Source organism: Colius striatus, chromosome Z (assembly GCF_028858725.1).
Source record: "Colius striatus isolate bColStr4 chromosome Z, bColStr4.1.hap1, whole genome shotgun sequence".
In the NCBI taxonomy this organism is placed as follows: Eukaryota; Metazoa; Chordata; class Aves; order Coliiformes; family Coliidae; genus Colius; species Colius striatus.
The window spans coordinates 74,167,388-74,185,285 of record NC_084790.1 but is presented as its reverse complement, the minus strand read 5'-3'; the positions used below and the strand labels follow the sequence as shown (position 1 = coordinate 74,185,285).

General features: G+C 39.6%; 1 protein-coding gene across 1 annotated transcript; it reads right to left on the bottom strand.

Moving 5' to 3' along the window:
• Positions 1-104: 104 nt before the first annotated feature.
• On the bottom strand, positions 105-17,583 carry PRLR (prolactin receptor). Its single transcript, XM_010199477.2, has 12 exons — positions 17,514-17,583; positions 16,414-16,546; positions 13,254-13,423; positions 12,120-12,286; positions 9,613-9,754; positions 8,294-8,426; positions 6,954-7,123; positions 4,561-4,730; positions 3,621-3,765; positions 2,707-2,806; positions 1,740-1,809; positions 105-1,130 (listed from the first exon to the last, which is right to left on the bottom strand). The coding sequence occupies exons 1-12, from the start codon at positions 17,581-17,583 to the stop codon at positions 105-107; spliced, it is 2,496 nt and encodes an 831-aa protein (XP_010197779.2).
• Positions 17,584-17,898: the final 315 nt, after the last annotated feature.

The following is a 17,898-nucleotide window of genomic DNA, read 5'->3' as shown; positions in this document are numbered from 1 at the left end:
TGGTATAATACATATTTGAGGCTAGGCTTTTCAAAGGGACTATTTCCTACATACTTTTGTTTCACTGTACATCACCACTAAGTAGGTACTGTACTCAGTACTAGTTATTTAAAGGAGGGCATAAAGGAAGATGGGTCCATGTACTCTGATCCACTGGTCTCTCTCTTGCTCTCACTTGGAACTGTCAGGCAGTAGCTTGTATTTTTCTCAGCTGGACTTTGCCAAAGGTTCTGAGACATTTCTGTTGCAGGTTCTTGGGACACAGATGTGTGCTGGATGCGTGAATCTGGCATCAACACTAGAATGTTATGGTCCACAACTGTTGAAACCTTGGTGTATTCTTTGCTGGTTCCCGGAACAGTGTCTTTTTCAGTCTTTCCACAATTTTCTTTATGTTTCAGTAATACTGCTGGCTCCTCATCTTGTCTGACTTTGTGAACTTCTACATAATCCATAAGTTCAGGATGCAAAAAAGGTGACTTTTCATTAGGTCTGTTTTGTTTGACCTGCATTATGGTTTGGTCAGTTTTGGAATGCAAATTCTCCATCTCTCTTTGCTTTTCCCTGTTGCCATGGACAGCTTCAGTGACAAGATACTGTGACCAACACTTGTCTTCATTTCCCACTAAAACTGGTGCAATGTTCACATTTGTGGTACGCAGTGTTACCTTAAGTGCATCTACAGTACTGTGGTAGGCAAAAAGAGGAGGCTGACTATTAGGTAGCTGAGCTGCAGGCCATGTGGATGATTTTGTGCTCTCATTGTTAAAAAGGAGCATTTTCTCCTCTGATGCTACAGGTTGAGTTTCCCAGCTCCCTTTTCCTCCTGTATTTTCTTGAACACCTCTTATGTCTTGTGTTTGAAGTGTTGATGGAAGAGCGTGGGACCCCTTGCACTTTTCAGAAAGCAGAGAAGGGCTATCACAGCTCCCTCGGCCCGAGTCACTGTCTGTCTCCTTGGGCATCATTTTTGAATTTTTACTGGGATGGCCACTGTCACGGCTTGGCATGAGTTGCTGATCCTCACTGTCCTCTACCTCCAGATATTCTATCAGTAGTTCCTCACAGTCAGACGTTGGAGGGAAACCATGGCAACCAAGAGCACTCAATAGTTCTTCAGATTTTCCTGTCTAAGGGCATAATATAGAATATACCATTTTTTAACCATTAACCTTAGGGTTTATCTGACTAGAACGTTTGTGAAACAGCTAAATATTTAATATACAAATACTTTAATAGTTATATCACTAGAAGTAAACTGGGTTTCTACTGCTTCAGAAAACAGTGGAAGAACAGAAAAAAATTTCTTGAGTTCCTTCACTGGGGAGACACAATCCCAGAATTAATGTTTCTAAAATGGGAGGACTATGAAGCTTTTGGCAGGTTTAATGAGAAGGAAATCGAGAAGAATTATAGAGCGGCCATGTCCCATCTTCCTCAGCAAGACAAGAGGCTGGTGATTGTAAGCAACTTCCACCAGAACTACTTAGGAAGATCATACAGGTTTAGGGTCTTGCAGGGTCCCAGGGAACAGCTGTGGTCACAAACCCTGCCCTCAATTGCCCTTCTGCCACTAGTATAAGTCAGGACTCACAAATACCCTCCACACAATCAGTCTCAAAGTGTCACTTGTCTAATTGGAGTTGTTCTATACTTTACTACAGTAATTGTGTTTGACAGTATGTTATTTGGAGAAGCGAGTAATGGTCAATTCTTCTGTTGTTATCAGTGGTACTCACCTCTAACAGATGTGTATCTATGCCTTTTATCTTTGGTCCTGGAACTGGTGGCAGAAGGAATGCTATCATTCTGAAAAAAACCCCAACCAAATATACACAAGTTGTAAGTACAGGCCTTGTGTGTCTATTTATGTTTCCATTTTGTCAGGAAGTGACTAACATTTTAACATTTTAAATGCTTCTCCCATATCTGATACCTCTCTTTTGGACCTCTGTTTCCTGTCTACCTCTCAAGCCAGGTAATTTAGAAATCAAGTTACAGTTCAAGTTACACTTAGATGCGTTTATAAGAAACAGAACAGTACAGAAGTTACTCAAGTGGAATATTGTTCTTTGTCCCTTAACCTCCAGTTCTCTAATATCACTGTAACTTCCTCACTGGCCATGAAACAGCTAGGTGGGGCACAGTTCAAGAGGACTAGTGGGGCCTGCATGTACATACTTGACTGTCACCCAAACAAGACTTAGGATAAATGGCTTCTTTTTCCATCAACAGTTTCTACCTCTTTCTTCTACTTGGACAGGATTTTTTCCAAAACTTGTACAAGTCTCTGACTGAGATCTGCCAGTGCTCCAATAAATTATTTGGAGAACTGACTGACAGGTGGGCAGAAAGACAACCACGTAACAGAACCTCGCTTTCTTTGGGAAATTGGGGCAAAACCAAAAGGCATGTCCTCTACAGGAGCAGAGAAACTTCAAACGACATTTGCTGCATACTTGCATGGCTAACCGAGATGGTCAGTTCTAACAGAGACTTGTCTTTACCGATTGAGAACTTAGCTGGTTTTCCCAAATGGACAGAAATACCATTTTATCAGTTGCAAATCTGAAGTCAAATACTTGTAGGTTACTGCTTCTAAGAGAACACAAAACTTAAGGGTAAGGACATGAAGTGATAGAGATCTGGTTTTGAAAATTTTGCTGATATTTTAAACTCCACGTAGCTGTGAAATTGCTAACTTACCTGTACCCTTTCCAAACCATGGCCCAGCTCATGATTAAACATATGACAGACATTAAGACACCAACAATGATCCACACAACGATGTCTTTTACTCTAAAGTCTAGGGAACAAACAGAATTATTTAAAGACACACATCTACCTTATACATAGTCAGCATACAAAAACATCTTAAAACATTCATTTTAAAAATTGGCCTGAGCTGCTAAATTTCGTGTTTCATAGGCTTTCACTAACATAGATGGATTTCAACAAACATTGTATTATCTGGTAGTATATATACTTTTTCTTAATGGCATTGTGTAGGAAATAAACTCTCCCAGAAAACTAATACAAAAATGTATGAAGAGGAAAATATTGTTATGGAAATTAGGTTCAAATTCGGTGATGTCATTAGTGTAGCAATTTCTTTACCAAAAACACATAATACAGATAATTACATGGTGGGTTTAATGATCTAGGACTAGATATTTTAAAGGATTTTTATTGTAACGCAACACTTTTTACACTGAGGTGTTTATTTCAAATTCATTCTGGATAAAGAGTAATGAAGAGCTGTTATTGTGTGAAAGCAATAACTCTTTGTTGACTATGTAGCGGTCTTTATGATGTTAACCAGTATTCTTTTAATGAAAAACTACCAACCTGACAACAAATGAGGCAATAAACAGAAAGGATGTGGTTTGTACAAGTAAAGAAATTTATTCATCTTCTTAACTCTAACAAGTAATAAAAGGGAATGCTAATCAGGTATGGTGCAGGGATGCTGAGAATTCAGTTACCTTACCAATTATCTTCTTACCTGTCATAGGGAAATTATGGGATGTCAATCTGCCCAGGTGGCACAAATAGCTAACAGAAGTACTACATCAATTCCTTTGTAATAACAGTTATTGAAGGGATGCCTGGCCACTCACCAGTAGGGATCTGAATATACTTTTCTGAGCTCCATTCACTCCATGATCCATGATGGTCTGGTTTGCAGTGAATCTGTACAATGTACTTCTTTCCAGGATTTAAACTAAACATTTTATATTGTGTTTGCTGTCCAACAAAAATAGTCTGGAAATTAAATTCATAAAATGCATTTTTGTAACATTTTCTACCAAAAATCACAGCTAGGTTTAAGACTTGATAGCCAAGTTGGGAATATAGAATGTATATGAATAGCTTCCTAAGAACTGTTGTGCAGGCATGGAATAATGGTACATTTATTTAATTTGTACAGTTCAACTTTCTAACAGAATTCACTGGGAATGAGATCTGGAACTGGCACACTGTGCAAGTTAATCTACTGCAAAAACAAGTCATGAGCACATGGCAAATAGGGCAGGAGAAAGGAAGGAGGAGGTACAGAGATGGCTGCTAAGCATTGCAGCAGACAAGGAGGGGATGCAACCAAATACCAATAGCTAGAGCCCAGTTGCTTGGAGTTGCAGATCATGCCTACAGACAAGTGTTATTATTATCATGTGGCCATGACAACTATCACCTAATGGCTATTTGTACAATTTAAATTACTTTATATAATGTCACTGAGCTCTCTGTTACCTGTGGTTAAGAACAAATTACCTCAAAAGAAACCTGACTGAATATGAATGAACAATCTAAAGTGTAATGTCAATATGATTAACATATAATGGCCACAATTAAACATAAGTACTATATCACCTACTATCACTCAACAGCATCTGAGACACCAGTACTGTCAGTATGAAATTGTAGGTCACACAAGCACTTTTGAAAAATGATGAACTGTTCTGTGTGCCTGCTTCATTACATTCAGGCATGCGACCTGTCTGACAAAACCTAATGAATCAGAAAACAACACCTAGCAAAAATGTTTGATATCCTTACCTCCCATTCCTCTCCTTCCTCGGGCTTGAGTCGCAACTCATATTCAAGGGTAAGCCATCCAGACCTGACATCAGCTAGTGGGGGTGGAGACCAGGTCAAGACCAGATACGGTTTTCTATTTATTGGCTTTTTTAATTCCAGAGTTACATTCACAGGAGGGTCTGGCTGTACTGTTAAAATAGAAGAACTGACAATTAAGAACTGACAATAAGGGTCTAAATGACTTTTTCCTTGAATCTTAGGAAGAAACACAAAATGGTGTGAGCGATAAGTTGCCTCCTGCACTGTGTCTAGTTATTTAGAACTGGTGCTAAAGTACAGAGATGAAGACTTTCCTGATAAAATAAGCATGAATTAATGAATTTCAAGAAAAAAAAAGCAGAACAGTAAACAGGCTGAGTTCATGTTGAGATCTGCCTTAATCATTTATTACCAGAATTTTTTTTTCTTAGATTATCATTTATTGTTGCTTTCCCCCACCACTATACTTCAAAGTTAACATCTTTAATGCTGTGTTATGAAAGTCACGTTGTACCATAATCTTATCAAAGGAGATAGATATACTTCGGAATGTGGAAAACACAGATATAGCTGATTAAACTTGTCTCCCCATCTTTTACATTCAGAAAACACAACAGCATAATGCCTACATTTAATGAAAATGGAATGCAGGTTTCTGCTACAGTCAGGCTTGTAGCTTGCTCAGTTTGGAGGTAGAGCTTCTGCATATTGTACATGTATTTTACCACTGTCTGATGCAAAGCTTCATCAGTAAGTAGTCAGGGCATGGAGATAAAATGTACAGCCTTTTCTCCAGCAGCCCTTTTCCAGTTGCCAGACTATTAGCAGTCAGCCTTGATAACTAAATGGTTATTGGTGATAATGTTCTGTTCCCTTAGAAAAAAACGGAAATACTTGTACACACTCACTCTGTGGAAAAAGTCTGAGAAAAGAAGTTGTCAGTGAACTGCTATAAAAAGTACTAATTCAGCTTCTCTTGGGTCTGGAAACTACTTCTATGTTATCTAATTTAAGTATTATTAGTTAAAAGATCAATTTCATTTCAGTTACTGGTAGAGTGGAAAAAGATTTTAGCTGGATTACATTTCTTAAGGCTTGTCTGAAAGAAATATGGAAAACCAATAAATGGTTATCTGAATACAGTTTTAAAGCTTTTAGCATTTTTAGGCTGCCTTTGAAAATAAAATAGTACAGGTATGAATATCAATTTGTTCCATCAGGGTAATCAATGAATTATTCATTGTTTTACCACACAAGATCATCTTTGTTCTTACAAGTTTTGGATTATAATACTCCATATGAGAACAGATGGAGTTAAAACTCTTGTGTCACACACAGAATCACTGAAGGCATCTCAAAAGATCATCCAGTCCGACCTCCCTGCCAGAGCAGGACCACCTAGAATATTGGTCACACAGGAACTCGTCCAAGTGGGTTTTGAACGTCTCCAGAGAAGGAGCCTCCACATCCTATCTGGGGAGCCTGTTCCAGTGCTCCCTCACCTGAACAGTGAAGAAGTTTTCCCTTGTGTTTATTTGGAAACTCTTATATTACAGCTTGTACCCATTGCCCCTTGTCCTATCATTGGCCATCACAGAGAACAGGCTCCATTCTCCTGACACCCACCCTTTACATATTTGTAAACATTAATGAGATCACCTCTCAGTCTCCTCCTCTCCAAGCTGAAGAGCCCCAGCTCCCTCATTCTTTCATCAGAAGGGAGATGCTCCACTCCATCATCTTGGTGGCCCTGCACAGCAGCTCCCTGTCCTTCTTGAACTGAGGGGCCCAGAACTGGGCACAGTATTCCAGATGTGATCTCAAGAGGAGAACCTTTCTCGATCTACTGCCTACAACCCTTCTGATACACCCCAGGATGCCATTGGCCTTCTTGGCCATGAGGGCACATTGCTGGCTCATGCTCATCCTGCTGTTAACCAAGACCCCCAGGTCCCTTTCCCCTACACTACTCTCTAGGAGTTCATTCCCCAACCTGTACTGGTACCTGCAGTTCTTCTTTCCCAGATGCAAGACTCTTACCTTTGTTGAGTTTCATTAGATTTCTCTCTGCCCAACCCTGCAGCCTCTCCAGGTCTCATTGAATGGCAGCACAGCCTTCTGGTGTGTCAGCCACTCCTCCCAGTTTAGTATCATCAGCAAGCTTGCTGACAGTGCCCTCTGTTCCTTCAGCAAGGTCATTGATTGATTGAATTGTACCGGTCCCAACATTGACCCCTGAGGTCCTCCACTAGATACAGGCCTCCAACTAGACCCTAATCCCATTAATGCCAACTCTCTGCCTTCTTCCCTTCAACCAGTGAACAATCCACTTCACTACCTGGGTCCAGAGAAAATAACTTTTTATCTCTTACCTATGTAAGTCACATCCACGTAATGGGGATCAGAGACATTGCTTCCCATTTGATTATTTGCCCTCACAGTAATATTGTATATGGTCCAGAAAGAGGTGTGCTTTTTATCAAAGTAGCATGAATTGGGGCCTGCAGTTCTGTAATCTGGACATTCATAAACTTGTTCTTCTCTGAAAGGAAAGAATCATAGTGATTAGCTTACACAGACTAAAACAGATTTTTTTATGCCTGGCAACGTGAAGAAAATCATAAAACTGGTTTCAGACTAAAGAGTCATTGGACAATTCCAGAGACTGTACTGTTTTTCCCTCAAAATAAAGAGTACAAAGCCTGAAGAATTTAGGCTGTTCTCAATGCAGTGGTGGGCTAGTAGAGTGCAGCTCTTCCTTTTCTGCCACTGTCCACTGCATAGCTCTTACAGGTTCCAGACAGCCAGAAAAAGTGAAGTTTTCTAACCTATCTGTTAAAAACTGAGTATTGGCATTGCTAGTTGCTCATTTACACGATCTTTGCATATTACATTAATGTGCTTCTGGAATGTATTTTGGTTTTTCAACACCTGTTCCTCAACAAAATCTACTTTGTGCCTGTCCTCCAAATTTATTTCCAAGCTTCTCAAAGGGTGCAGGGATAGGAGAGAAAGCTGAGTATGTAGTACTTGTTTACAGGCTCCTCTGAGATGCACAATAACAAAAGAAAAAGTTGTGGATGTGAACCTCACACTCTGCCCTGAGTTTGCTGGACCAGCAGTTGTCTTTTTCCACTAATATCTGTCTCTCAGCTGACAAATACACGAGTTTAGCACCCAGCTAGGTCAGTGCAAGGCTGAGTAGTGTCGAGTGAATCACCAATAGCTCACAGGATCCAAACAAAATATTGACTACTCCTTTAAAATGAATGTTTAGCCCTTAAGTTCCAGGACCAATATTACTACAGAAGCCAGAAGGCATTCACAGCCTATGACTATTTGTGCAAAATAAGCATTATCAGAAGATGAAATTGTTAGTATTTGGTCATTTTGGAAAGCTTTATTTCTGGGGCTGCACATGTGAAGAGTTACAGGACTATGCATTTCTATTGCATAACATTATGCAGTTGCCACACCGTAGCAACTTCCACAGCAGTCTGTCTTTCTGGGAGGAAAAATTCACAGAAACCTGAAAAATCTGAAACTATAAAGAGATCCTATTCCAGCCTTAAATATGTTGCTGCTACTGTTATTCCAGAATATGTTACCCAGACAAAACCATATGCTATGAAAAACAACATATGCTATCAATCAGGATTGATTTTCCAGGTCCTTCCAATCAAACACTGAATAATTACACATAGCTTATTACCCTTCTTTGCTGTAAAGCAAAGTGTAGTTAGTAGGATGTCCTCCATCTGAACCAGGTTTCCACCAACAAGTAAATGTTTCCTTTTCTGGAGAACGGCATTTTATTATTGTAGGCTTTTCAGGAGGTGATTCTCCTGAAAGAGATAAAAGAAATGAACTAATTTATTAAGTTTAATGCATTGGGTCAACTCCATATTCATAAAACAATGACAAGCAGAGCACAGTAAAATATAATTTTTCGGTTCACTAAAAGGAAAGTAAAAGTTTTGCTTCATATTAGCATTGGAAAGGAAGCGTAGTTCAGTGGTTAGGGCAGCAGCCTGCTACTTTGACACAGATTCAAAATCCTTTCCCAACACAGCTGTGCTGAAGAACTGTGTTTTGTTCCCTGGCTGTGGCTCTTCTCCCAAATCTGATGAGAGGTGCTTAAATACTATCATAGCAGGTTCTAGAAAATGATTTAAAATACACTCAGCTCTCCAAACTATTTTCTCCATAAACTGCTTCTTCTCCAAGACAGTTCTGATAGTTAAAAAAGCCTTTTTTTTTTTTGTCTTTTACGGGAAAAAAAATTGAGAGTGCGTTTGCCCATTTGTTGATATCCATGCCAGTAATTCTGTTCTGAAGTATGTACACTGAGCTGGCTCCAAAGACACAAAAAAGCAGCTCTCATATTTCCTTGTAAAGTGACATTTTGCTTAGTACTCAGGCTACTGTTGCCGAGCAATTTATAATTTTTTGGATTCCTGATGACGTTTTTATAGACTTGAGCAAAGCACTTAGAGTAGGGCAGAGGAAAATGCCTAAATTTTTAATAGGATGATGCTAGTCATGCTGATGTGATTGAAACTTTTGCAGTTATGTACTTGTGGCAAATAAGGTCTTACCACATCAATAATATATATTTTCCACTATTGAGAGTAGGGATTGATTTTCCAAATTCCTAATTGCCTAAGGCAGATCTGAAAATGGGACATTTTAAAAACATTTTCAATACAATCATACAATAATACAATTACCAACAGAAGAAGATTTGGGACAACCTGGCTAAAATGTCTGACGACAAGATATGATGTAATGCATATTTAATGTGTCCACTCAAACACAACAAAACACAGATAATGATTTCCATGTGATAGTAGCTGCAGATGTTATGCTATTACACACAAAGTACAGTAAGATGCACCAAGCTGTTCCTCTGTCACTATGAAGTACCTGTGTGAGGAACAGGGTTTTCAGGACTGCCACTTAAGCACCTTTCACAGCACTGAACTGTCTAGAATTTAAAAACAATTAACAGAACAGAAATCATCCACTCACCATTGGGTATCTGAATGGGTCTTTCAGAGCTCCACTCACTCCATTTTCCAACGTCTAACATGCAACGGACCTGAACAATATATTTCACCCCAGCTTGTAAGCTCATCACTTTGTACTGTGTCTGCACTCCAACAAATATTGTCTGGAAAAGAAAATGAACTGGAAAAATAATGAAGAATTGGGTGACTTTATCAAATAAACTATAAAGGAGTAGGATTGTGTGACTGACTTTCTGAAAGGCAGGAGTTTCAGTCAGGTGTTTTGTAAGATGTGAATTGCTGTCCTGATTTTGGCTGGGGTGGAGTTAATTTTCTTCCTAGTAGCTAGTACAGGGCTCTGTTTTAGATTTAAGCTGAGAACACTTTTGGTAACACATGAGTGTTTTGGTTTTTGCTGAGCAGTGCTTGAACAGAGCCAAGGCCTTTTCTGTTTCTCATCCTGCCCCAACAACGGGTGGGCATGATATCTGTGTATTTATGTATATATATCTCAAAGACAGGAAAAATGGTGGTGATTAATTGGAAAGTGTAGGATCTGGGCATGATGTAGGTGGTATAGAATAAGGGCTGGGTAATGTCCTATGCTTGTCTAGGAAAGAGGCAACTTTCACAAGAAGCTGTGAGGAAGCATGGTCAGGACACCCGACCTTAATTAGCCAAAAAGCTGTTTCATAGCATAGGATGTCCTGTCCAGTATATAAACCAAGAGGAGTTGGTGGGAAGCAGTGGATCGCTGTTTGGGCATCAGTCGGTGGCTGGTGAGCGACTACACTGTGCATCACTTGTTTTTTATTTAGTTGGCTTTTTTTCTTCTTTATCTTTCTTGAGTTTTAGTCCTTTTCAGTACTATGATTATTATTATTGTTAATAATATTGTTATTATTATGGCTTATTTAATTTTAGTTATTAAACTGTTCTTATCTCAACCCATGAGTTTTACTTTTTTTCTGATTCTCCTCCTCAACCTACTTTGAGGTGGATGGTTAAGCAAGTGGCTGCATGGTGCTTAGTTGCTGGCTGGCTTAAACTATGACAACTACAAAGGAGCAAAGGTAGTAATGTAACAGAAAAGCTCACTTCAGTGACATTGAGATTTGGATCCTTGAGAATATTGCAGATTTCTGGTAACTTAGTGCTCCCGTGGATCTGATGCGGAAGTCAGCACATCAGATAAACAACGTAAGGAACCCTATAGGTAGCCCAACTCACAGATAAACTCTGTATAATGCTTCTTAGTGGATAGTTTTAGCATTTATTGTTAAGTGCCCCTCATAGGCCCTTTGAATCTTTCTTCAAAAGTCTTTCAAGACATACAGCTCTCTCCATTGTTAATGCATTGATGATTCATGTAGCACTGAGGCCATCTGACTGTGACTTTAAGAATGGTATTTTTATCCTGGTATCTCAGTTGTGAGAGTACTGTGTCCTGCTCCTAGCAAAATGGCAACAGCTGGGAATGTTCAGTGGAAGTAGCTTGTGTGAGTAGGACACCCTAAACTTTTTGAGAGTTACTCCCAGTTGATCACATTGAAGGGGATGATAAAGACCACTCTCAGCCCAATTAAATTGTAATTAGAGAATAACTGAGAGATTTCTGAAACAAAAAATGTCAGCTTGGACAGCGGTATTTAAGAAGCATGAAAATTCGTAACAGCAGGAGGGAGACTGGAAACTTTAGCAGTAGCTGAAGTTTCATTTGATGCTATCAGAAACTGCCCTGCTAGCATCATGAGATCTGCCTGGGCCAGAGTGAGCATCCTACCCCTCTGATGGTGTAAGCAGCTGCACTTGAGGCAGAAGGGGCTGCAGCAGGCAGGATCCCACACTTAGTTGTATGCATGTGGCTATGTGAGCGCTTTCTTACTGATGCGTGTCTTAGTAGACTGTAGGAAGGGACATAGGTTCACATTAAGTTAAAGCATCCATGACTCCCGCAGAAGCAAGAGTAAGTAGAGAAGTTTGCACTCCCAGGAGGGTGAGGTGTGCTTGTAACCTTCCCGTCCCAGGACAGGGCAATTTCTGTATCTAGAATACTTCTGGGACTAGTTGTAAAAGTGTTTTTATAAATCTATCAAATCACAATACCAGGCACTTAAAAATGTTATCTGTGGTATTGCTGATACTGACTCTTGACTGAATAGTTAATATATTGCTTAATTACATCTTAATGAATCAGCAAACTGCTTTGATGTTGATTTCATTTACACTGTACGAATTGATCAGTCTCTTACTGTGACACTTGGGAACAGACACATTGATGAAAATGAAAAATATATTAATGGACTAATTATTTTTTTTTTTCAGTATATTCCATTAGGACAATTATACAATTACCTTGAATTTCACTGTCTCTACAAACTACTCCAGTAGTTTTCTTTCTTTAATCAAATTTGCTTTCATTCATTTTTCTGTCCTTAGAGAAATGAACACATTTATAACACCAGCCAAGGCCAGACAAAAGACCACACTGAAAAGAACATTTATACAATAAATATATTCTTCTGTTACCTCCCATTCTTTCTTTTCCTCTGGTTTTAGTCGCAGCTCATAGTGATATACACGTGAATTAGAGAAGACTTCAGCTAACGGAGGTGGAGACCATTTTGCCCAAAGGTACATTAGGTTAGCAGATGTTTTTGTTTCCAGAGAGAGGTTCACAGGAGCATCAGGCTGAACTGTATAAACAAAAAGTTTGCCATTAATGATTTAATTTTCTCTCAGAAAAGGCATCTCCTTTACAGTTTCGTATTCCAACACATTAAGATCATTCAGCACTTCTGCAAGGGAATAGTACAATAAGCTTTTTTTTTTCCTTTCTCCCTGGTAACATTTAATTGGCTACTGTTTTACTACAGTACCATAAAATCTTAGATATCACTCTGAATTTGTCAGGCTAAAGAAACACAAACCATAATTTCATTAGGCTATTCTTACAAAATTGAAATGTCAGGTAGCTCATAGCTAAAAAGACTAAGTACATTTGTCATTACAATGTGTAGATTATGTGTATGCAGAAAGCAGAGTGCTTAGGTAGTTATATTTACCTTTGCAAGATTTCAAGCCAGAAGGTGCTTGCATGAGGCAAATTTGGTAGTTTATCCTAATTTGAAAGTTTCATAATCTGCAATGGAAGAATCCTACAAAACTGTCACTGAGTCTGATTGAAATACTGGAGATAACGGAAGAAAACAAAGCAGGACCGTGACCCTGGATTTTGGGTGAGCCGACTTTGGCCTCTTCAAATATCTACTTGGACAGATCTCATGGGATATGATTGTGACCTGATCTAGGTGAACCTGCTTCTGCAGGAGGGTTGGACTAGATGATCTCCAAAGGTCCCTTCCAACCCCTACCATTCTATGATTCTATGATTCTATGATAACTAGAAACTGGAGTAAATTTTTCAGCCAAACTTAAAAGGACAATGAAATATGTAGTTACTTGATTTATAAGTAAAATGCAGTGTTAAAATAAATAAAAATTGCTTATTTTAGATCATCTGCAGATTTTAGAACATCTGCAGTCTTCCATAGTATGTTCCACATCACAAGGAAAGAAATCTTTCATCACTACTTGTTCTGGGATTAAAAACCACATACATCTCCAACTAGTTTGTTTTCCATTTCCTTCTTCTCTGTTTACCTATGGAGGTCACATCCACATACTGAGGATCTGAGCTGTTGCTTCCGATCTCATTTGTTGCCATTACAGTCACATTATATGTTGTCCAGAGATTAGTGTGATTTTTATCAAAGTAGCAGGAATTGGGACCTGACGTTCGGTAGTCTGGGCATTCATAGATTTTTTCTTCACTAAAAAAAATGATTTAAGAAGTTAGAAACTTAGGAAGTGAAGCAAAGCAGATAATATTTGAATAATGGCCTAGGTTCAGCAAAGAAATTTGAAATATTTAACTTCAAAGCTAGATATAAACCCACCTCTGGCAAACGTGTTGGTGAGCATCAAATGCTATTACCATAAATGCTTCATTGCTATTCTTACTGCAATTGTTGAGGATGAATGCTTTTATCCCCATTTTTATGGAAAGGAATACGTTGACAAAAGAATGGACTGAGAAATTTCTAGACAGCATAAGCCAATTCTAAAAAATGTTTAAAAGCAAGTTAAAAGAGAAATTAAACACATTCACATTGACTAAAGAAGAAAAGTTGCTAAATATCTTCTGCGTGTATTTCCGCTGGAAAAGAACATGATGGGCCCTATGGCAGAGGAGTAGTTTACTATTTTGTTTTCAGCAAGATGTTAATTTATCTGCTTTTTAACATGATCATAATTACAACTATGGATGATGACGTGGATCAAGAACTGGCTAAATGACAGAGCCCAGAGGGTGGTGATCAATGGCACAGAGTTGAGTTGGAGGCCTGTGGCCAGTGGAGTTCCACAGGGATCGGTTCTGGGGCCAGTCTTGTTCAATATCTTCAACATCAACAACCTGGATGAGGGGACAGAGTGTACCCTCAGCAAGTTCCCTGATGGCATCAAACTGGGAGGACTGGCTGATTCCCCAGAGGCCGTGCTGCCATTCAGTGGGATCTCAACTGGCTTGAGAGTTGGGCAGAGAGGAACCTCATGAGGTTCAACAAGGACAAGTGCAGAGTTCTGCAGCAGGGAAGGAACAACCCCATGCACCAGGACAGGCTGGGAATTGATCCTCTACTCTGCCCTGGTGAGGCCTCATCTGGAGTCCTGTGTCCAGTTCTGGGCTCCTCAGCTCAAGAGGGACAGAGAACTTCTGGAGAGAGTCTAGCACAGGGCCACCAAGATTATCAGGGGACTGGAGGATCTTCCTTTTCAGGAAAGGCTGTGGGAAGTGTGGGAACTCTTTTCAGACTAGAAAAGAGAAGACTGAGGGGGATAATCTCATTAATATTTAGTATTAAGTATCTAAATGGCGGATATCAGGAGGTTGGGGCACCTCTTTATGATATCTAGCAACAAGACAAGGGGTAATGAGATGAAGCTGGAACACAAAAAGTTCCATTTAAACACATGAAAAACTATTTTACTGTTCAGGTGAGAGAGCCCTGGCACAGGCTGCCCAGAGGGGTTGTGGAGTCTCCTTCCTTGGAGGGCTTCAAGACCCACCTGGACATGTTCCTGTGTGACCTGATCTGGGTGAACCTGCTTCTGCAGGGGGGTTGGACTAGATGATCTCTAAAGGTCCCTTCCAACCCCGACCATTCTACGATTCTATGAACAGAAAATAGTTGATTAATTCATGATCTCTTACCTATGACCTTTACACAAGCCTTTGGCTTTTTTAGGAGAGAGATTCTTTTGTACTCAATTAAAGCTGAACTGGATGCCTATCCCAGGTGTGAAGAACTGCCCAAAGCCAAAGCACCCATGAGATGGTTCAAGCATGTGCTTTAGTCTCACTGTTATCACCTATGCACTGCTAACAAGGACTCTCAATTTCCAGGCAGTTTTGTCCCAGTTCACAAAGAAAAGATGGGAGTAAGGGGACTGACTCTACAGGAAAGACCATAAGCTAAGAAGGGTAACCATGGCCCAGGTCTGCTGTGTTTGGCAACCCTTGATGTTCAGCTGACTTAATGAAATGGATGAGCATTCCTATCCAGGACTGTTTTGGACTGTAACAGGTATGACTAACCGTTCATTAAAATTTCTGTTTTGATCAAGATCGAAACATCTGGACTTGCATAAAATAAAAGCTCTCAAATCATTGTTGAGGGTGGTAACGTCATTAAAAGCTGTATCTTTCCTCATCAGTTAATACCAAATGATTTGGAATTTATATAATTGAAGCAGGGAAGTCTGAGGCTTCACCTTATGCATTCCAAATCTCACTGGATTTATTCAAAGAAACTTAATCTCTGAGCCTCTCTGCTTACTTGTTCATATTCAGATGCCTCTTGTTTTCAGGCAAAAAGGGTAGTTGTATAAAGAAGCACAGGTTAAGTTGCTAAACACAGACACATTTTCTTAATTAGGATGAGGGACTCACAGACTTTACCAAAATGGTAACTTTTGAGATGAAACACCCACATCTGATTTTATTTCATTTTGGGAGCCACAAGTTTGGCTACAAATACAGTGGTGGAAGCAAAGACTCTATAGATTTTCTCCAGATGAGGTCTGTCTGTGCACAGTAACAGAGAATGTCCTTGGGCAGGGCTTTGAGAGCACCAGCAGCCCTCACTGCCTGTGCCCTCCTCACAGTCTTCCCATGTGCTGCTGAGTCCCAGGTCCACACTTCACCATGCTGCAGTCGGGATGGTGTCCAGCTCCCCACAGCCTTGCCTTTCCCAGACGTAGTCTCCCCAAGGCAGCCCCAGGCCTATCCTGTCCCCAGGCCCGTCCCTGTCCCCATGGTGGTGCCTGATGCCCAGAGTTGGGTTAACCCCAGACTGCCCAGCCAGGTTTGGGTGGTAAGATGTGCCTTCGGTACTCCAGGGGAGGCCCTGGGGCTCCACTGGTGCCTTGATGTTCCTTCCTCTCCTCAGAGAAGGATGTCACCGAGCTGAAAGCTGTGTGCCTTCTGATAAGATGGACAAACAACACCTTACCCAGCACGTCTTTAGACCAAAGTGATTTTAGGCAAGATGAGTTTCAGCAGTGACAAGCTGAAGATTTGGAACTGGTAGTTCTTATGTTTTCCTCCAACAAGAGAAAGCTACTCATCTCATTTAGCCCTTGTTGTCTACCTGAGATTTAACTTGGATTCATAAAAACACTTTCATAAAGCAATGTTGTCACTCATTCTCCCATAGTCATCACTTGGTCACTTACAGAATATGTATACACCACTTGTTACCTGTCCTTGCTGTAGAACAGTGTGTAATTGGTATGAAATCCTCCATCTGAGCCAGGCTTCCACCAACAAGAAAAGGTTTCAATTTCTAGAGAACGGCATCTTATTATCTTAGGCTTTCCAGGATATGATTGACCTAGGGAAGTGCAGAAATCCAGGTAGTTATATTAGAGGTGGAAAAATTGTTGTTGTTGTTGTTGTTATTGTAGCACAATAAATTCAGCAAGGAATGCTATTTTTTTGAGGGCAAAAAAAATTTAAAACTATGGAGGGAATTTGGAAAAGAAATCTGTCAGGAAAGAGTAAAAACTTTCAGAAATACAGACACATTTTACCTCAAATTCTAAAACAGCTATTAAAATTATTTTACTTCTCTTTTTCAACTGAAAATATAATTTTCATCTAAACTTTAAAACTGTACAGTTATGTCTAAACTAAATTTAAAAGTTTGGAAGTAATTCAATTAACACAATAATAAATTAATTAAATTTCACCTTCAACTTTGCAACAGAACAAAAATTCTGCCATTAGTACATATTTTGGGGTAAATTATAGGTAAGATAGGAAATAAATAGAAGGAACCTATGGGCTAGATGGAGTATTTTGTGTATTTGTAATCTGAGCTTATTCAGTAATTATTTTAATGTTTCATAATAATGCCAATACATTTAAGAATATTCCCCATTAAGACTACTTGCCATTAACTTCTACCAAGAACAGCGAGCATAAATTTGCGTACACTTTGACATGAAAAGCACGTGGCTTTTCAACCCAGGCTTGCCAAAGATCCATACTATCGTGTCTAATAGTGTTACTATTCATATGATGCTAATTTCCAAGGTGGTGACAAGCACGGAGTGTGTGTAGGGATGGAGTGAATGCCTTTCATCATTGCCATCACAAAATCATAAAATTAATACCATAAAAAGGAAAGAGGACTCAAGCCATTTTCAGACTCTCCAAGAAGAAAGTACTTTAGAAGAAAGTAATCTAAATATAAACCAGCTCCAGTGCTGTTCAGGATAGATCAGGTAAATCCTTTGACTTTTCTAAAGGAAGTGTTCCGATTAAAAAATAAGTGTTTCAGGAAGTGTTGTACTTACCAGTCAGATGCACTGCAGTCAGAGCAAGCAGCAAAATAATTTGAATGGATGCCATCAGTTTCTGCTTCATGATGTCTGTGTCTCCTCGGGAGGGAATATCAGATCAAGGGCTCACTGAAAAACACGCCATCATGCAACAGTCAGCGACAATGCTTGACGTGTAATACGTATCACTTGGCTTGATCAAAGTCCTTTTTGAATTGCAGCTCATTGATTCTTGTTATTTCTCAAAAAGGTGCAGCAACACCTGCAGCTCCCCTTCAAACGCAGAAACCCTGAATTGCAAAGTAGCAGGTAGTCTTCCTGAAGGTCTTTGAACAGTTGGCAGTGCTAAGGTTACACAGTTCCATAGCATTAACAAATCTTGCATGTTTAGTTTGGGTTA